This window comes from Anguilla anguilla, chromosome 6 (genome assembly GCF_013347855.1).
Source record: "Anguilla anguilla isolate fAngAng1 chromosome 6, fAngAng1.pri, whole genome shotgun sequence".
Taxonomy (NCBI): domain Eukaryota; kingdom Metazoa; phylum Chordata; class Actinopteri; order Anguilliformes; family Anguillidae; genus Anguilla; species Anguilla anguilla.
The window spans coordinates 2,931,140-2,952,813 of NC_049206.1; the positions used below are offsets into that span (position 1 = coordinate 2,931,140).

The 21,674-nt window shown below is 44.6% G+C and overlaps 1 protein-coding gene across 1 annotated transcript in view; it reads right to left on the reverse strand.

Moving 5' to 3' along the window:
- Positions 1-20,867, reverse strand: part of onecut3b (one cut homeobox 3b) — a 29,839-nt gene extending 8,972 nt beyond the window's left edge. Inside the window, exons 1-2 of the mRNA XM_035421597.1 lie at positions 19,822-20,867; positions 6,276-6,374 (exon numbers count right to left, since the gene is read on the reverse strand). Coding sequence (XP_035277488.1) covers positions 6,276-6,374; positions 19,822-20,860 — 1,138 coding nt within the window. The 5' untranslated portion in view covers positions 20,861-20,867. The remainder of the gene's footprint in view (positions 1-6,275; positions 6,375-19,821) is intronic.
- Between the last annotated feature and the right edge of the window lie 807 nt (positions 20,868-21,674).

The window sequence follows — 21,674 nt, forward strand, 5'->3', positions numbered from 1 at the left end:
GCACTGTGTCTGTTAGCTTTCTCCCTGTCCAGTGCGCTGTGTCTGTTAGCGCTCTCTGTCCAGTGCACTGTGTCTGTTAGCGCTCTCTGTCCAGTGCGCTGTGTCTGTTAGCTCTCTCTCTGTGTCCAGTGCGCTGTGTCTGTTAGCTCTCTCTCTGTCCAGTGCGCTGTGTCTGTTAGCTCTCTCTCTGTCCAGTGCGCTGTGTCTGTTAGCTCTCTGTCCAGTGCGCTGTGTCTGTTAGCTCTCTCTCTGTCCAGTGCGCTGTGTCTGTTAGCTCTCTCTGTCCAGTGTGCTGTGTCTGTTAGCTCTCTGTCCAGTGCGCTGTGTCTGTTAGCTCTCTCTGTCCAGTGTGCTGTGTCTGTTAGCTCTCTCTGTCCAGTGTGCTGTGTCTGTTAGCTCTCTGTCCAGTGCGCTGTGTCTGTTAGCTCTCTCTGTCCAGTGTGCTGTGTCTGTTAGCTCTCTGTCCAGTGCGCTGTGTCTGTTAGCTCTCTCTCTGTCCAGTGCGCTGTGTCTGTTAGCTCTCTCTCTGTCCAGTGCGCTGTGTCTGTTAGCTCTCTCTGTCCAGTGTGCTGTGTCTGTTAGCTCTCTGTCCAGTGCGCTGTGTCTGTTAGCTCTCTCTGTCCAGTGCGCTGTGTCTGTTAGCTCTCTCTGTCCAGTGCGCTGTGTCTGTTAGCTCTCTCTCTGTCCAGTGCGCTGTGTCTGTTAGCTCTCTCTCTGTGTCCAGTGTGCTGTGTCTGTTAGCTCTCTCTGTCCAGTGTGCTGTCTGTTAGCTCTCTCTGTGCAGTGCGCTGTGTCTGTTAGCTCTCTCTGTGTCCAGTGTGCTGTGTCTGTTAGCTCTCTATCCAGTGCCCTCCAGCCTTGTCTGACACCTGCCAACGGTTGTGTGCTTAACTGCTAGTTGTTACCAAGACGACAGCCTCATCTCTGCTACCAATATTCCCACAAATAATGTCACAGTTTTTTTTTTTTTTTCCCCATGGTGTCAGTCGGTGTTACTGATTAAAGTGGACTGATAGTATGGCAGTAAGTCCATTATTGCCATCACGGGATGGTTAAGGGGGGGAAGAGGGAGCAGAAACAAAGGGTAAAAGGGCATGTTTTGTGGGGGGTTGGAGTTGGGGGGGGGGGGGGGGGGGGGTGAGACTGAGTGCCAGAGGAAAGCCCTGACAACATCTCAAAATTGAGAGATTAATTTTATCCAGGTCAGGTTTCAAGTAATTTAATCAGTGCCAGCTATCAGAAAAACCAGCAATAAAAAAAGTCTGATTTCTGCATTTTAACCCTCTACGTACAAATATGTGACTAGAATGTTCTTAGCTGAACATTCTAGTGCTGATGTAACAATCTCTACTGGTAACTGAAAGTGATGTGTTCTAGAACTCTGAGGGGGAAAAAAAAACACATTCAGAAAAAACCTGCATTTCAAATGGCCTATATGTCTGTCTCATAACATTTCCCCAACTGATTTTAGACTCTTTATTCCATATTGTTTTAAAAATATCTATCTTACGAAACTTATGGACAGTTGCTTATTAGGGAGGATGGCATGCGTTTCGAAGAGTGTATCTTGCATCAGGTTAGCCAGGCAATGAGTGTATCAGGTCTGTGTAGAAGCAGAACGATGGGGAATTACAGAATGAAAAATACATAAACCTGAAAATTGCTTCTTTGTGAAATCTTAGCTGGTGAATATGAGCACCTCACCAAGCCAAAATGGTGCGTTCCGTTTGCAGTGTTTTCTAGTTTGCTGGTTATCTTTGCTAGCTGGTAATTCAGAGATGCCATAAATTATTAAAATAAGCACAGTTTCACAACAGCGAAAAATCCCAGTCATGCAACAAAGGTAGGTGTGCCTTTATTTTACTTCAGTACTTTCTGTTGTGATTTTACATTAGTTAGTTATGAATATGTCAGCATCCTCCACTGATCAGCTGTCTTTTTGAAAATATTCTTCATGGGGTAGTGGCTCCACGTCTAAGCATGTGCTTTGCTGATTGGTGCGTTATCGTTGTGTGTGCGTTAAAGGAGTGAGATGTTCCAATCAGTTGCGTTTCAGCATGGGGGGGGGGTCACATGCAAGGACAAGTCACCTGACTTCTACGCTGGAAAGAAACTTGTGTTTGTTTCTTTTTTTTATGTTTCCTTTTGTTTGGCCCGTACTGTGGCTGTTGTTTTGTTTACAGATTGATGCTGCTGCTATCGATCCACCCCTCGTGCTTTAAAACCGTTTCACAGAACATTTATTCACCGGGCCCAAGGTGTCCCGTGCCCGTCCCAACCACCCCCCCCCCCTCAGTCACAGCTCTGCCCCTGGCTTGATGTTCCCTTATGCAATGAGAGAGATTCTGCGCTAATACTCTGATGATTCAGTACACAATGTCTGACCCCTCCCAGGGAGGGCCTGTGCTTGAAGCCTACTTAGGCCACCCTTTCCCTTCATGTTAACTCCCCCCCCCCCCCCCCCCCCCCAGAAGGCCTGGTAATCAAGACTACTTCAGTGCTAAAGGGGGTTGCTAGGTCAAGGAGCACTCAAGGGAGCAGTTGGGGGGGGGGGGGGGGGAGGAGAGGATGGGTTGTTGGAGGGGGAGGTTGGTTGTAGAGGGGAGGCTACAATTCAGTTTGTACTCAACAGGTGCCCCTTTACAAACGTTGATTATAGTGGAGTATAGTTTTTAGGGCTGTGGAATTTTTATTCTAAATATATATTTTTTTTTTTAATGTTTAAACTTGGTGCTTTGTGTTTATTTTTAATTTTACTGCTGTTGCATGTTGCTCAGCTGGCCCAGACAGTTATCATGTGCAGTGTAGGATATTTTAGATATTTACATAATTAGATATTTAAATATTTAATTTAATTAAATTAAATATTTTTAATATTTATTTTAGAGCATTTCTGACAGCCAGCTGGCATAGTGGCATTCAGGGCATTTAAATCAGTCTGAAACAGAAGTCTAAAAAAAAAAAAAAACTCATCTGATCAATTAACATGACTCATATGTAGCGTTTGCCATTCAGATAAAGACAGGTTCCTGGTGCTGTGGAGTGACTCTTCTGCAGCGTGCACTCTTGGCTGTAGAGTGGGGGAAATGGAAAGCTAAGAGTGGTAGGCTAGTTTGTACTCGTCAATATGCACAACAAAGTCAGCTCGGACAAGAGTGCCTTTAACTCTCATGGAGCGTGTGTGGTCCCTGTTGGTACTTGCATAAACTGGGGAAATTATTTTTTGCTGCACTCTAACGTTTCTCTTTCCTGAACCCCCCCCCCCCCCACCACCACTAGCAGCCGCCCCCCACCCCCTTCTAGCGCTGAACTGTTTACGCACAGCGAAACATGTGACCAGAGCCGCTCCTGAGCACACACCGTCTCTGCTATCAGGAAATCAATCAAAGTGAAAATAAGAGAGAGCAACAGCTGCTAGGATTTAAGCCGTCGGAGCCCGGCGCGGTATGGCGATGTGGGGCAATGGGGCGGAGGGGGGGGCGGACGTGGGGGGTGTGGGGGCCCTAAGGTGCCGGACCGAGGCCCGGGCGCGCGGTAATCCACCATTATTCCCCACGCCGGGTAAGGAGAGACGGCGGTGCCGGAGTCGGCTTACACTGCGCCGCATGAAAATATGAGAATATTGCGCGAGAGGCTCGTACGAGGCTGCGTTCGATTTGACGTGATTCGTTGCTGAAGTTCATCATTAAAAGTTGTTTTATAATGTCTAACGAAGTGTATCCATTCCCCACCGGGATAAACAACGTTATTCTATTCTATCCATTTTTTATTGTCTATTTTTACAGGCCCCTGTTGAGGAAGTTCCTCAACAATCTCTTGGCTGCCGTCTGGAAAAAAACTGGCATTTCTTTTCCGCAAACCCGCGTCCTGCAGAACCAGCCAGCGAGCGGCGCTACACAAAAGGTTCCCGAAACCCCCCCCCCCCCCCCCCCCCCCCGGCAAAACACAGTCCAGTCCTGAAGAACCGCTATTGACCCGCGGAGAGCCCCCTGAAGGTTTATTTAGTTCATTAATAATAACCGCCGCGCCGCCTCACACTGCGACAGTGCAGTTAGCCGAGCTTTGGGGGAAAGGTCGGCGGTTCCACGCGCTAACCGGCATTCGGAAGCTTTAACGTCAGCTTCGTCGAGAAACGAGCGAGCCCCCGCCCCGCTGTGCGTTAGCTGGGCACAAATCAGTGGGCGGGGCCACCTGGTTTGAAAGTCACCGTAGAGTCCTGAGGTAAACTACAGCACCTCAATGTCAGTTTTACAAAACGAATTTCGCTGTCTCAACTTAAATATCAATTAAGAAGAGTAAACACTATATTTCGGTTAAAACGGCAAGACCAATGATTAGCTGAATAGATTAATTTGCAGTACTCCCCTCAAGGCTGTTGGTTTCCCCAAAACATGTGAGTAAACTAGGGTTCTACAGTGCAGTAAAATCTCCTCGATATAAAAAATAAAATGATTTTTTTTTTTAAAGTGGTGCCTCAGCCCTGACTTCAGTGAGCTCAACCGTACTGTTGGTCTTTTATTTATTTATTGTAATATTATTTTATTTATTTCATATTAAATTTTAAAGAAGGCCAGCAATGCAGTCGGAGCTTAAGGAACTGAGTTTTTTGGACATGGGGGTGCTTTGTAAATGCAGTATGATAGCGCTTCATAACATAACATAACACAAATCAACAAATAATGTTGATTTGTGACCCCCCCACCCCTTCCATTTATGCACTTGTCTTCTCGTTGCAAGCTGCTCGGGTTGTCTGCCAAAAGGCCTGTAATGTTCTGTAAGTGTTACTTACCAGTATTTTATTTTATTTCTTTAAAAGAGACAGTGCGAGGGAATATCGGCTAATTTTCTTCCTTGGCCCCTGGGCCGGTGAATTTGCACAGATGAAGCTGTATAATTTTATGTGTGTACTGGGCTTAATTCCCTGCTTTTGTATTGTCCTTTATACCCCAAATGCAATTTATGTTCTACAAAGAGGAGAGGCCTTGTGCCTTTTCGCCGTGACACAAAAAAATGTGTAGTTTGCGACCTCAGTCAAGAACGTCATTTCTGATTAGAGCTTCCGGGAACATAACCGGAGGGAGGTGTGGGGTGTGTGTGTGTCAAAGACCAGGTCAAAGGTCAACGCCTTTCAACCTCAAGCGTGCAGCCGGCAGCCAGTGGAGCGCCGTCATTCCGAAAAAAACCGAAGGACAGTCGATAAAACTGTAAAACTGTACGTCGATTAAACCTGCGCGAGCTGCCGGTTACAGCCGCAGTCGGATACAAGGTGCATGAACTGCGCTTAACAGGACACCACATCCCCGGAAACACTGCTTCGACAGCCAGCCCGGAAACCAGCTGTTTATTTCTGTTACGGCACCGTATTTCTGTTACGGCACCGTATCTGATAGAGTATGTCTAGAAAGCCCGCTTCCTGATTTTGATCGGGGATGCTTGTTTTTCCTCCACTGGTTGATAGGTGGTTGAGTAGCAAAGGCTGGTAAAAGTCAGGTAAACCTCATATCAGTCGAATATGCCATTAGAAGTGTTAATTGCGCAGCGGTCTTAATTTAAAAAAGAGTTTTACAAAGAAAGGAGAAAATTGTACTTGTGTGCTGCCTGAGGTAACGCACAAATGATCTGACTAATAATTTAAAGCAATATGTTTTTCTTCACAAACACAGTACAATGAGTTGAGCAATCACTAAAACCAACTTGCTTGAGAAGGGAAATTTAGCACTCATGTTTACTTGAAGTCAAGGTTGAGGACAAGTGTTAATGGAATACAGGCTTTTAATCTGTTATTAGATCATTTAACTTTTACCAGTAATGTCTGGCCTGTGTTTGCTGCTGAAAATGGAAAGGCTAGGTAACATCAGCAGCAATGAAATTAACTTCATAAAGACATTAATTGTCATTCTAACATTGTTAATTTCATTTAATGACAATTTTATAAGTTGCCCATTTCTATTACAATTATTATTATTATTATTATTGAAAGAATGCGAGCCGAATTAAAATTCTGCTGCCTGCCACGCACTTTCAAGTATTGATATACTGATATACTGCTTTAAAACATCTGTCACAGCATGTAAATGTGTTCATTTAAAATAAAACTACTGCAACGGTAGATACGCAGATTACTTGCGACTGGTTCATAAATTAATAAATTAATTGTTTAATAAAAACAGCATTCAGAGCTTGTGAAAATTGCCATTAAAAGATAAGCTATAAGTGTGTGCAGGAGCTGCAGTGGGGGGTGGGGGGTGGGGGGCGGTATCGATAACTAACCGCACCGTGCAGCCCACCGGTCTGCCTGGAATCGATGCGTTGATTGGGGGTGATCTGATTTTGGGTGCGGTGCAACGTATTTTCGGGCGCACTGGCCGGGTCTACTGCGGGCGAGAAACACGTCATATCAACCACTGTCCCAGCCGCACCGCAGGGTGATGAGCACATAAACATGACAAACCAAGCTCTGCAACCGGAAATGTATTTATGCGCCCGGTCACATCCGGCACAACACTGTAACTGAACTGTCCAAACAAAAAAAGTTATCTCATTAATTAAAAAAAAAAATTTAAATTAAACCCCGCTGAATTGCACTGTGGCATGTGTCCCTCACCATGCCATGCACCCGGAAATGGTCTACCTTTTTTGCGCGAGCGATAAAAAAAAAAAAATATATATATATATATATATATATATAGCCTATATGTTTGATTTTTGCCGGGGTTGCAAATACTATTATACATAAGATGAACTATTATGTCATTAGCCAATTCAGTAATTGTAAACTATTGTAAACCACCCTCGCTCTGTCTCTCTCTCTCACTCTCTCGCTCTTTCCCGCGCGCGCACGCACACATACACACACACACTGCAGTGAAGCTTTGATTTAACGGCTACCAAACAGTAAATACTGCTGTATCGTTTTTTAAAAATGTTTTCAGTGAAATTACCTTTTACTGTATACACACACCCCTTTTTATTAAATGAAATATTTTAATGTGGATTTGCGGTGCCAGTGTTTTCACATACACTGTCCCGGGACAGAAACGCGTTTTGTAATTTAAAAAGATTTTGATGCAGTTATATAAGTGAGGTTCAGCCTCGCTGTTTTTTGGCTGGTCCTACTTCGTGTAGGCCGCATGGGTCACGTGCCTCCGTGTCTCCTTAACTCTCCTTTCTACAGCGTCTAGTCGCCTTCCTCGTCCTAACGGTAAATTACATTGCATTTGTATACAGAACATCCGTTTAGCACGCGGCCTTTTCCAAGGCGACTAGAGAGAAGTAGCAAAGTGTATTCCATAGGCTAGGTTTTTCTTTCTCATCTTCAATGGTTCGTTAGGTAGCCTACTAATGAATTAGTGTAGCCCATTCTAATGCCTTTTTGTTGATTGTGCACACCATAGCCCAAAGCCCAAATTCTGCAGTTTTTGCCCAGATCGATAACGGTCGGCGTCGGCGGGGTTTTGCTGGGTTTTTTTTTTTTTTTTTTTTCGGAGGGAGAGTCGATTTCGGTTTTGAAAAAAAGGGCTCCTTCCAGTCACGGAGTGTGAGGACTTTGTGTGAGCATATGTTTTGGAAGTTTGATTTTTTTTGCCGAAAGAAGCTCTGCTCTGTCTGTTTTCTGCCTGTTAACACCGAGCTGCAGGCCCATATGTACACCCACGCTTCTGAAACGGCCAGTGGATTTATTTATTGACCCCGTCGAAAACATCTTGGACAGCGGGGTCTACTTCAGATACATGGAGACAAATTTTAAACAGGACATATTTTGACTAAAACTCCTGACGAAAATCAACTGTAGCACGATGGAAATATTAATTCCGCTGTATATTCCTTCTGAGAGTAACCGTTACGTCCAAAAATCACATCATACTGGTCTGAAGTTTTTAATTTTTGACCTAGTAGATTATGTAATAACTTATGCCTTCACACAGGAAGGGGATACAGTGGATACACATGAACTAGGAGTGAAATTGACGAAATAGCGGCACCATAAACTGCCATGATATGCGCGAGCTAATGGATTTAATATCTCCCGGGCGTCTGAAGGCCAAACGCGCGAACGGACACCCAGCTTCAAAGTGTGTTTAAAAATATATATTTTTAAAGATAATATGATATTATTTTCATAAAATGCCATTTTATAAAAGTTGAAAACGCTGCCCTGTTGTGGTTTTATATTATTGCCCTTCTGTATAGGCCTATGCTATGCGCAATTCCCATTTGTATATAATTGTCTTATTGTTTTAAGTTTTTATATTCCATTCAGTGCTGTCCAGTGCTGTTTGTATGTGTAGCTCTGATATCGAGAATTTCATAAAGCTTCACTGGACACGTTTGTTTGAGCTTCATTTGCATTCCGCCCCATTAATGTAAAATGGATGTAACTCGGCTACAATTCAATTTTTAAAAATGCGTTGTTTCTTTTTTTCTGGAATTCTCTCTTTTTCTTCGTGAAATGTATACTTCTTTTTAACCGTGTTTGTTTAATTTCACTTGTTCGTTATGTGGGTAATAGTCGTCTCGTATTCAGTACATTCGTGAGTAAACAAACACAAATCATTGTATAAACACTGCTTTAGTTTCGCAGGATCTCGCAATTTGTAGGCGAAAGATTTTAGGTTTTCTATGAAATCATACAAAGCAAAATAAATAAATGCGCACCGTGAGGAGAGAATCTGTTTCTGTGCCTGTTCAGACACGGATGAACAAGCAAGAATACTAAAGAATCAAATAAATACATTAAATACTATTTTTTTTAAACTATCAGATTGTCTCATTTGTATTATCCACAAATAATATTTTGATATTTTGTGTTTACCACTTCACGTTCTCCGCGAGGGTGATTACTGATGACAGATTTAGATTATATGCGTCATTGCTGCCATCGTTGTGTCCTTAAAGGCCGAATTAATGAATGGCCACAGAAAACTATTCGGCAATTAATGGCCTGTACACGTAGAAGCAAGTTGGTCAGATGTTAATATAAGCCTACCTATTTTAAATGTCTAATTATAAAAAAATAATTTAAAAAATCACGCTCCATAAGGGGTGGGCGTGCGCGCGCGCGAGGAACGAATGCGGCGCTCTCTCTTTCCTCGGTTCCTCTTTGAGTTAGTCGTCCACGTGCAGCGGGCTTGCATCGGCCATTAAAAGAGCCATTATCGGGCCTTTAATAAGCGATTACCCTTCAGTGCGTTAGATAAGCGGGCGAAGAAGAAGGGGAAGACGAACCACGATTTCCGCGCCCTATATCGCTGGAGATTTACAACCCTCAACGCTTGAGCGCAGGACAGTGTTGGACGGGCCGAAATACGCAGTTTTTTTTTTTTTTTTTTTTTTTTTTTGAAGCGTACTCACTGACTCGTAACTTAAGGCATTGGTTTAATACTTACGAAGAACGTGAGAAATACCAGTCCGAATCAGTTTTGCCCGGGAGAATAATCGCGTGCTATGTGCATAGATACTCTGCTGTTTGGGCCAGCTTGCCAGATTTAGCGCGCTCATCGAATAACTGTACACGAAGCTAGCCTCAACAAACCGAAGCCACTTAAAATGGCGTTTGTTTTTGCTCAATCTCGGTTTTATCCACTCAAATTGGGGAACTTTCCGCGGGCAGTTTGTGAGCTAGGAATTAAATCTCCATGCCTTTTGGAGACTATAAGGAACTGGCTGAAGAAGGTCCACTGCAGAGTAAAATGTCAAGTGTTAATTCAACTAGATACTAGTCCAATAGGGACCGTATGAATTGTTTTAACGCTGAACGCTTTACTGTGTGTCATGTGCGGCGCTATATAGGCCTATGTGATTAACAGCATTGCCCAGCTGCTTCTCACAAACTAATTTCGCATAACACCACAGTGCGGTTTGCGAGTGACGTTAACCGCTCACAAGAGACTATTAGAGAGCTATTAGCTGATTTGCTGTTGCCCGACTACAGTTAGCAAGCTTGTAATGCGCTCTGGATTTTCAGATAGACCTACCAGAGTATGGTTTTTATTATATTGTAAGGTTTACAATATAGAACTCCTCGATTTATGTCATGACTCTTGAGAGTCCTTTATTGCTCGTATTAGTCAGGTGCCGAGTAGGCGCACAGATTTTGAGCCACAGCATCTAGTGTGGCCTACATCTTCATGGCGTACTTATTGTTTTAAAAACGATAACAACGGTGCAATTTCAACTCCAGAATTTGAACTGGGATGAAGTCTCTGACGCCAATTCCAAAGCTCCTGCATACAATCACGCGCAAGATAAAGCAAAGCTCAGGAAATAGATTTTTTTTGTTTTGTTTTGTTTTTAAATGGCTCGCCGCGTTAGTGTGGCACAGCGTTTTATGTGTCTTACCGGTTAATGCCTGTAGATGGTGTAATCGGCAAATGAAAGCTTGATAAGGGGCCTGCACCGCGGTGGTCGCAGTATTTCCCTTGCAGTTGTAGCTAGGCCCACCGAAAGTAATATTGGCTTTAGTGGTCAGATGACGCCAGGGACTCGGGAATATTTCTCTACGGAGGAGCGGCTCGCGGGACACCGTTAGAGCCGAAGGGGGGGGGGGGGCGATGTGGCCTGAGAACGGTTTGGCTCGGAGTGAAAGGTGACGGTTTGCGGACGTTTCTTTGATCCTAATGCAATCGCTTCCCCTCTGGTGATATGAAATGCATAATAAATTAATTTCACATTGTTTTTTTTTCTAGGATATGATATGGATAACACCTACACGCAAAGTTTTTAATCGATATGATTGAATCAGCTTTAGCCTAATCTAATAAGTTATTAGTGGTATACTTATTACTGGTAAACTATCATGTGTAGCCTATTGCAACGACGTTTGTAACGATTCATATATTGGCTACGTATAACATTATAGGTTTAGTTTGTGTTAAGGAATGTAGTGTGATACTCATTTTTAACTGAGTACATGTATACAGATTCTAATAGGTAATATTACACCGCACCAGAGCCTTCGTGCATTCCAGCTTGCAAAAGTAATGTAGGCTCGCATTTGATATAACATTAGCAAAGTCACATTTCCATAACTGCGTACGACACATACATTTTCAAGCATAGGTTTTGCTGAGGAAAGTAAGTCACATTGCGTCGTCCCTTTACGGCCGCATGCTTTGTGTGTTGTCAAAGCGCTCCGCTATGCATATGTATGCGCCGGGCGCGTGCTGCAGGAAAGACGGTTGATTTGAAAGCTGGTGGCGTAGCTTGAGGGGGTGGTCGAGGCGAGGCTGGCTCGGCTGGCTGATGCTGTGGCCGCTTCAGTGATGGAGGGAGAGATCGGGGGAAGGGAAATCGATACAGATTCAGAGGGATTCAGATCGGCCTCAACAGTGTACAGCGTATGACCGCACTCTATAACCCAATCACATACACACGCGCGTGCACGCGCGTAAAGGAGACTCGTGCCTTTAGTGTCTTTATATTCCATATATAGGCACGGTACACGTATCGGTCACGGCAACCTTCAAAAGAAAAAAAAATCTAATGGCATCACATATTAAGATCACATTAAACCAGATGAGCTGACATAAACACAAAACGCCATCTGCCGCGGAATGTGAATGGAAATTATTCGACATGTATAGATACAAATGAGTGCATTTTATTTTAGTCTGTTTGACTGAACCACGTCGTTAAAATACGCGGGGAATCATTTCGTGTTTTTCCCCACTTCAAGTCTCTGGTCACGCGCATGAATGCTAATGGTGTCTTTCAGTGTTTACCATTTACCACGCGCTTTACTTTATTTACTGGAGGGGGGGGGGGGGGGGGGGGGGGGGGTGACTCCGGTACTGCAGCCACACCGTTCTCTCTGTCTCTCTCTCTCTCATCCCTTTTGCTTATCAATTATTAAAGGGTGTATCGATCATTTCAGCAGCCCCGTCTCTACCTGCCCTCGCTCCAGAAGTCAAATCAAGCTAATCCTCAGTCGATTCTATCTGCAGCTCGGTCTTCTCTTTATGATATGGCATCACAGTTATTTCAGATTTGACCGACAAACGTAGTTGGTTTGGGACCAAAATACTAGCATTGATTTTTATTCCCAATGCTCAGCAAACAAACAAACAAACACACACACACACACACACAATCTTAATGGCAGAATCTCATTAAATTTTTAGCACAAAATTTCAAGTCAAAAAGGTACATGTGAATGTGTATGAGTTTTTGTGTGCGCACGTGTGTGTGTGCATGCATGTGCACAGAACTGGCGAGATTAAAAATGTTAAAAATAAAAATAAAAAAAAACAAGAAATGATCATGGCAAGGTCAGGCATTCTCGTGGTATATTATAAGGACCAGCTGCACATTAACACATTAACACAGCATGTACCATCTTTCCCCCGTCATTACAGGAAGTGGCAGTTTTCGGATGTTTTCTGAGTATGCTAGTGGCGCAGGTAAATTATGGTAATTTACAGTCCTGTCCAGAGCGCCTTACAATTGATGCCTCTCATTCACCCATTCACACACACACACACACACACACACACACTCACACACCAACAGTGAAAGGCTGCCGTGCAAGGTACCAATCAGCTCGTTGGAAGCAGTTAGGGGTTAGGTGCCTTGCTCAGGGACACTACGACACGCCCAGGGCGGGGGATCGAACCGGCAACCCTCAGGCTGCCAGACACCGCTCTTACCTCCTGAGCTATGCTGCCCAGTGTGCAGTGCTGAATGTGAACATATTGTAAATTGTAGAATGCGAAAAATATGAAGGTCCTGGATACTGAACCAGTGGTATTGCGCACTTCAAATGAATGGACAATTTCTTTTGGGAAAAGTTTTTTTTTTTTTTTTTTAAACTTCTCTTGCACAAAAGTTTTCAACGACCTGCATTTTTGTAATAATGTGTGAATGTCATTCATTTTTCTTTTGTTCTTATTTCAGAAATGTGATTGTGAAAAATATTTAGAATAAAATATAATGGCTTTATGTGCTGACATCTGTAAGTCTGTGACTTAGAGGGGAGATGAAACAGCTGTAGAAACTGACTGATTCTCTGTTGCTCTCTCTCACACACACACTCACAAATGCGCACACACACACCCACACCCACTGGCCACTTCACATACACTCACACATGTGTACACACGTATGTGAGTGCATGCGCACACACACACACAAATACACACACCCATTGGCCAATGCACATGCTGACATACATACACACACACACACACACATACACACACACAAAAATGTAAAAAACAGAACCAGGTTCTGACGCAGAAAGCAGACCCACAGTCAGCAGCAGTGTTTGAGGACCCAGCAGATCCAGCCCTGGGGGGGTTTTGGGGCGCCCTAAACAGCAGTCTTGCTGTGGCCCCAAAGTGCTGCATCATAAATCACCAAATCACATTTTTTAAAAGCTTGCACAGTGTGGCCCCAGGGAAGGTTCTGGCCCTAAATGACTGGACCGAGTGTGTGTGTGTGTGCCAGCGGCCAGCTCTGGGGGGGACCAGTACTCCACCGTCACATGACTCCCCCATCACATGACCTTGTTGCTTTCTCTTTTCCCTCTCTCAGCTGTCACACGCAGCGTGTTCTCCATTTGAGCTACGGTTCACGGTTTGAAAAATGAATCTGGCTTCGTTTAGTCTTGCGTTTGCAGCCCATTACCCCTCCTCCTCTCTGCGTGCTCCTGTGGTAAACACTTGGCACCGGGTGTCGTCCTGAGCTGCCAACGGATATTCTCAGATCGTGCTTTTATAGACATCTAGGGCCGAGCTGTGTGTGTGTGTGTGTGTGTGTAGTGTGTAGTGTGTATGTGTGTGTTTGTGCGTGTTTGCGTGTATGTGTGTGTGGTGTGTGCACATGCACATGCATGATGTATGTGTAGTTATGTGGCTTGCTTATTTTTGTATGACTGCAGAAGTTTTCGCGCGTTTCTGTATTCGTGCATTTGTGTATTTGTGTGTCTTATTCGCGTAGGCTACTCGTCTGTGAGCGCATCTTGATCCACAATACGGGGTTTCCATACCGGACTCCATTAAATGTTTTTTTTTTTTGTTTTTGTTTTTCTTCCTCTTCTGTTCTGTTGCCTGGCTTGTTCTCCTGAGGCGATGAGTGGGAGGTGTATGTACACAGACGCTGTGCGGGTTGATTGTATGAGCGAGCTCCCCTGAGGGGCCGTGTGCGAGTCTGCCCGTCTCCTCCCCGTGAAACATGACCACAGGCTGCTGGGAAAAGCCGGCTCCGCCACGTTCTTCCCCTGCCCGCCATTTTTTTTTGTTTGTTTGTTTGTTTGTTAGGTTTTCCTTTTTGGTTTGTGCCAGTTTTTTTGGGTTTTTTTTTTTGGTCTCCCGTCATTTCTTCCTCTTTGCTCCACTCTTGCTGTGCCCCAATGCCCACCCCCCCCCCCCCCTCCTGGCCAAATACACAGCACCGCCCCCCCCCCCCCCCCCCCCCCCCCGCCCCCCTGAGTGGAACAGAAGGGAGAGTCCAGCGGGGGAAAGGCACTGGGCTGGAATAATTGATAGATGAAATGGCTATCCCTATTGATCTCTGCTTTATTGATCCAGCCAAATACATTGAGATGGAGTGTGGAATCCAACACAAATGCAAATGCAAAAAAACAAATCTTTTTTTTTTTTTTGGCATTGGAGCAATCTTTTAATGGGCCTTTCTGTTTGGCTTGCTTTGCCACCGCGCCCAGGTGGATGGCTTTTATGTGCGTGCGTGTGCGTGTTTGCGTGTGTGTGTTTGTGCATGTTTGTGTGTGTGTGTGTGTGCGTGCATGTTTGTGTGTGTGCGTTCATGCATGCATTTGTTTGTGTGTGTTTGTGCGTGTGTGTGCGTGCACGTTTGTGTGTTTGTGTGTATATGTGTGTGCGCGTGTGAGAAAGAGAGAGAAGCTTTTTTCATCACCTAATAACAAATTTAATCCAAACATCTTTACTGTCACTAACTGTGCAAGTAATAACATAAGCAACTTCTTATATTTTTGATACGGCTGTTTCAAATTAAATAGTGTTGCCGGGTCCTGGAGACTTTACATCTCTCGGTTTTCCCAAAACTCCCCATCTTCGATTGACTCCCATACATATTTTCAAAAAATATTCCGCTACACCACCTTTTAAGATTCCCCATCTATCATTGATTCCCATACATCTTCAGCCCCCTGCATTATTAGGGATACTGCAGTCTATAGAGGCCATCGAAATGAACACAGACTTTAACCCTTCCAAGAGTAGGTTTTTGGAATGTTTTTTTTCAAAATTCTAAGTCAGTGTTCTTGAACTCCCATTTCTTTCAGTTACCAGCAGTGATTGTGACATCAGCATCACGCTGTTCAGCATTTCAATCACATATTCGTGATCTTAACACCTTAAAGGGTTAAATCAGAGGTCACTTTGTGGTTGGCGATCCAGATGAAACCATAGGCCTGCAGCTTTACATTTTAAGGCGTTGGGAGAGTAGGCCTGTTTGCAAAATAAACTTAATGTGTATAGTTGAAAATAACGATTTTCGACTACATACGCTGAGGATAAAACTGTATTGAGCTTCCATAGATTATAAATTTGCCCTGGTTAAGTATTTTTATTTACACATGCAGGTATTAACTCATGAAGATTGTTAGTCATGATTATACCTCTTCTCTAACTGTCACATAAATTCGACATCATTTGTCCCATTCTGCGCAACCTTCTCTCCTACCAGTAATTTGCTGATCAGTGAATCCTGGAGTTGATTCAGTCATGACTTTGCGAATCATGAGCATGGGTTTGATTCAATGATTCAATCAAAACGCAGTATTGAAATCAAGTTAAATTTCACTTTAAATGTATTTATTTATTTATTTATTTGCGGTGGAGGGGTGTCCTCTCAAAATGATTAACTTGGCGCGCGCCAATTCTCTTTAATGGAGACATTAGCAGTTTCCAGGCGCGCGTGGCCTGGAGTTGAGAACTCTGGAACTCCCATTTGTGAGCCTGCCACAGCGGTTAGCGTCGCCGTGCTGCACTCGCATTGGGCTTATTGCCTCACGATTGCGCGTCTAATGAATTCGTTCTCTACCGGTGATTAATCCACTCCCACCAGACACACGCACGCACACGCACACGCGCGCGCGCACACACACACCCACACACACACACACATCTGGCGCCACTGTGATGGCATACCGTGACATTTTAGTTTTCAATTCAGTGAATAACTTTTGAATAAATAGTTCAACCTACTAAATGTTTCTTAAGGCTGGTCCTGGTGGGCCATGCTCGACCAGAGGTGCATTTTGTGTCATCTCCCAGCTCTGCAATTTATAAATTATCAGAGGAAGGCGAAGAAATTGATTTGTGTGGCTGCGATGAATACGGAATAGTAATTTGAATGTATCGATCGAAGCCGTGAGACTATATCGCCCACCCCACTCCTGATAGGCCTTCGAATCCCCTGCACCCTCTCCTAGACATCGTAGCCTGAAGTGTTCGCAAAAGACAGCAGCTCCACACCACGAGCGGAGCACACGCGCATTGCAGGCAGCGAAGATTGCTCGCACCTATACTGATTGCGGATTTGAACAGAATTAAGGGAAAGAGAATAGAATACGTTACGAAGAAATTTAGCTTCCGTGACGTCGGTCGTGATTTGCGGCAGTTATTTCGATAAATGGGAGGGGAGCGTATCAATTTGTCTCACACAGGCCTATGCTTCAGCTGATATTGAGGCACGATATATAGTATATTCACAATACACTGTTGTTTGATTTCATAATCTGGAATGCGAAACATCGGCGGCACAGGTGAAGCGTGTGCCGGACGTGTCCAGCCCGTGCACAGCCATGGGTGGTAAGGTTAAGATAAGACAGACCGTGACATGACCACTTGTTGGTGGTTAAGAACATATTTATGTAATCTGAGCTGTTTGGTTCCGGTTTGGAAACTGTCCGCAGCACGTCAGTCTGCCTCAGCCCTGCTTTAAAGACCCTGTACTAAACCGGGAGCCAACAGCAAGCTGGTTTTATGTTGGCACGAAAGACTATAACGTAAAGCTCGTGCCCAGTAACACTGACGGTAACGACACACGGGGAATCAATTGTGTGGAAGTCTTTATTTACCAGAAACCCAGTAAATGTGCAAAGGAACCATTTACGTTACGTTAGGTGCTTTTCAATAGTGAATTGACTGGAACTAAAATGTGCCACTATTCCTGGTTAATTAAAGCTCGCGCTGAGATACGGCTTGATAGCAGAGGCACGTGCGTCGGTCGGAGGGAGCTAGACACCGAGCTGGCTGAAGTGTTTATATCCTCTCAATAAACCACAATTTCCGTGCATTTTCCAAACATCCCCATCCGAGCTGGGGATCAGTTCCGTTTCAATTGACTCTACTTAGGAAATTCATTGAAATTCAATTTTTTTTTTCATTTGGGTCTAATTGTTTCAATTTATGTTCATTTCCATAATTGACAGACTTTAAATAGAACTGACCCAGACTCAAATTTTAACATCCAGTTTGGCCTCGCCGAAACAATACTATGTATGCATTAAGATGCATTAAATATGAGTCCTGCTAAATCTTTTTTTTTCTTCCTACATTTCTTTCCTATGCTGCTCTTGCCCCAAATGCACAAGAAGATTCCATGAAACGAGGAAGCATTTGTCTCGAGGTTCTACTAAGCGCGCGCGGCCGTGCTCGGGTGAATTGGTTGTACTTCCTAAATGCAACGAATAACGCGTGCCATTTTAACATTTCTTGGGGAATGTTATCAGATCGCTCGCCGATAAAGGAACGAACACGGGAAGGAACCCCGATGATCAACGCTATTGATTAATCAGAACACCACACGGCTCATATTTACGCCTCTCCATGCATTATTAAAATTGAATGACACGTCAAAACAAAAGCGTTCGGTCTGAGGCATGTCAACACACTTCAGGCAAACAAAAACAAACTCAGATCAGTTCCGTGGCTCGTGCTTCTGGAAATGTATAAAGTGGTTTGTCAGTTCATTATTATGTTTTTTATTTTTATTTTTTGGTAAATCCTGAACGTTAAAAATGGCCTACACACAGAATGATATATACACTACACCACACACACGCACGGACACACACTATGTGTGTAGGCAATTTTTTTAACATATCTTAAGAATATATATATATATATATATATATATATATATATATATATATATATATATATATGGAACAAAATATATAAGGGAACAAAATATATAAGGGAACAAAATATCAATTTATCATCGGAACAAAATGCATTATGGAGTATTTCGCACATAAATCTATAAATAATGTTTTTTAAAAATCGATTGTATGCCAGGTTTTCTTTCAATAAATTGATTTTTTTGTCTTCGTTTTTGCCTCCTCTGATTTCAAACATTTAAGCATTTTAGATTTGGTTAAAACATTTTTGGATCAAGTAGCATTATAAAGTTGGCCCATTCCACAGGAAAGATCATTGTCGATTTTTTCAGAAAATTGCCTTGTCCTTGTTTAAATTGTAAAAACGATACAAATGCAATAGGCTACCTTAATCAAAATAAAATATAAGTAATTTTAAACTGTAAAAACGACTATATATTACGCAGTTGGACAGAAAAACAAGCTGCTGTGTTTATTGATCATACACCAGTAAAATATTGATGTAGTTTCATGGAGGGACAGTATTGTTCTGTGCCATTTTCCTGTCAGCTAATATTCAATTTTTTTAAAAATAGTATCGACGTTTGATACATTTATGGCCTTGTTTTTTTAACCTCATCGTTAAATTAGTAGCTGCCTTCAAGTAGCCAACAGAAGTGCTTCTTAAAATGGGTGTTATAATAATACTGAGCCAACATAGGATGTGTACTACTGTAACTGATTTACTGAGGGCCGAAATACAACGGATGTTGAAGTGAGGAGAGACGCGTCGGGGTGTTTCGCTTTTTTCAGATCCGAATCTGGTATTGATCTTTGCGCTAGGTTTTTTTTTTTTTTTTTTTTTAAAGGGACGCTGGGAACTATGGTATCGATCACGGGGAGGTCACGCACCCCTGACGCGCTCGCGCCACTCAGACTCGGCTTGTTCGCGCCTCGCTGGGAACACGGGAGATGCCGAGGCCCTCCAGAGAAAGGGGACACGTCTGAAACACAGATATGACCTTTAGAGTGACGCTTGCAAAAGCACACATGCAGAGATTCCCTTTCTGCTCCGAGACCTCGCGGTCTATACGTACATGAGCTTTTGACAGAAAATCGTTCGCTAAATATCTGATTACGCACCACAGTTGTTTTGCGACAGAAGCCTTCTGACTGAATTATTATTATTATTATTATTATTATTATTATTATTATTATTATTATTGTTATTTAAATGTAATTTACTGTACAGATTCGATAAATTGTTTTTGTCCTTCTTTGCATTCTTACTATTCATAATATTTATTACAGAAGATCTACTCATCTTCTTTCTTTGTGCCAAATCAGATCTGACGGTAATACGAACCTACACAAAACCATTCAGCACTCAGCCGCGTCGTGCAGGGCGAGTGTGGACCGAACTTGACCGATCACTACCAGGGGATACACGCTGTCATTCAAATATAGGCTTTACAACACGCTATCCTTTGTGTGCGGATGTGAGTGTGAGTGGCGTAAACGTAGCTGCCAATTTGTCTTCTTACCTGTGATATGTTAGTCATTGTGTGTATACATCTCTGTGTGTGTGTGTGTGTGTGTATATACACACACACACACACACACACTCATACACACACACACAAACAGACTAATATATATATATATATATATATATATATATAGATTAGTCATCGCTCTAACAATGCTACAATGTAAATTCGAAATCTGCGCTCACTCACCCGCCAGTCTGAGCGCGGACATGCGCTGAAACTCTGGCTCCTGCAGCCACTTCCACATCCGCCGAAAGGTCTCGCGCCCGGATTTGAGTTTACTCCACGGTTTCGGGTTCCGCAGCAGGTCGGACAGGGTGCCCTGGGAGCGACACAAGATCCGCTGCGCGAAGATGGCCTGCGGGATGCTGTAGCGCTTGAGCTCGGCCGTGATCCGCTGCGCCACCTCCTTGGTGTTGATGTCCTCCACCTGCCCCGACCCGCCGCCCTGGCCACCGCCGCCGACGTTCTGCCTCTCGCGCTCCGACAGCATGGACCCGTTGGCCTGCGAGTGCAGGTGACTGTGCGGATGCATGCCGTTGAGGTTTGACATCATGCCAGGCCCGTGCCCGACTAAACTTCTGGCCAGATGCTCCTCGCTTCGGGACAGCATCGCCGCGTGAGACTCGAACCCACCCGGCGAGAGCATCTTGTCGTTAGAGAGGTGGGCGCCGGGTCCGTAGGCGGAAAGCGTCTGCTGGGTGTTGTGCAAAGATCCGAGGCCGTTCGAGAGCGGCGAAAGCGGCTGCCCCATGCCGGACATGTCTTTGGGATAGTGGCCGTACAGGTTGCCCATGGGCGCCAGACCCCTGTCGTCGCGCATGAGGGTGAAGCTGCCGCTAACGTTGCCGGTGGCCAGGCGCTGGTGTGCCGGGTGGTGGTGCGGGTGCGGGTGGGGGTGGTGGTGAAACTTTTCGGAGACGGTGGAGATTGGGGGCAGGTGCTGCAGCGGGGTCAGGGTGGTGTAGGTGCTGCTCAGGCTCATCCCGGACTCGCACGACATCGTCATCGCCGGGTGCAGGTGGCCGGACAGCGCGTGGTCCGCCCGGTATTCCCCGGCGCCTTCCAGGATGGAAGCCATGCTGGAGACCATCGCTGGCCGTCCGTGCGACACCAAGTTCCGATGCGACGCGGAGGACGGCCGTCCGTGTGGGGAGCTCATCAAATCGCCCGTCTGAGAGTGAGAGACTCCGTGCAGGTTGCCAATGTTTTCCATTGTAAGTTCCATTGCTGAAAAGAATCTTTATTTCCACCTCCCTCCCTCCTCCCTCTCCCTCTCCCTCTCCCTCTCGCTCTCGCTCTCGCTCTCCCTCTCGCTCTCTCTCACTCTCTCACACACACAGGCGCGCACACTCTCTCCCTGTTTCCAGCAGATAAATTTCGAGCGATCTCAAAGCCAATCCATTGATTTTAATCGCCCCTTTTTCAGTGGTCAATCCAGCATGATTTCTTGAGCTGTTTCACTCTGTCCGGAAGGAGATCGCGCCCGCTATCTGCTATCACGTATGATCCGTAGACTCACACGGGTATGTGCGCGTGTTTGCTGACTCGCTCGCCGAACAGCTCTTCCACAGACAGCCGCGGCTGGGCTGTGTCCGTGCGTGGTCTATGTTTGCGCGCGCGCGCGCCTATGTGTTTAATATGTGCAATAAGCGTGTGCGCGCGTGTTGTATCGGCGTCGCAAGCGTCTCGCAGACAGCACTGCACAGACGGAGCCAGAGGTGAAACAGTCAGTCTGGCTTTATCGCACGTCACCTCTCCGGTCCACCAATGGCTCTTAAAGGATCCCACTTGACCGATTGCGAGCGCCAGTTTTGAACGCCTACCCTGAAACCGTATCTCTGATTTATTGACAGTGCTTTAAATCAAATCGCGCGAGTAAACCATCAAAATGGTTTATTAAATATCACGCGCGGTTCTTCAGTTACTGACACAATTAAAGTCGTTCATTCAAATGTATTAGAATCAAAATATGCCAGATAATGTCCAGGGGCAAGCACGTGTGCTTGGCTCATCATTAACCCTGTAGAATAACATAGTAA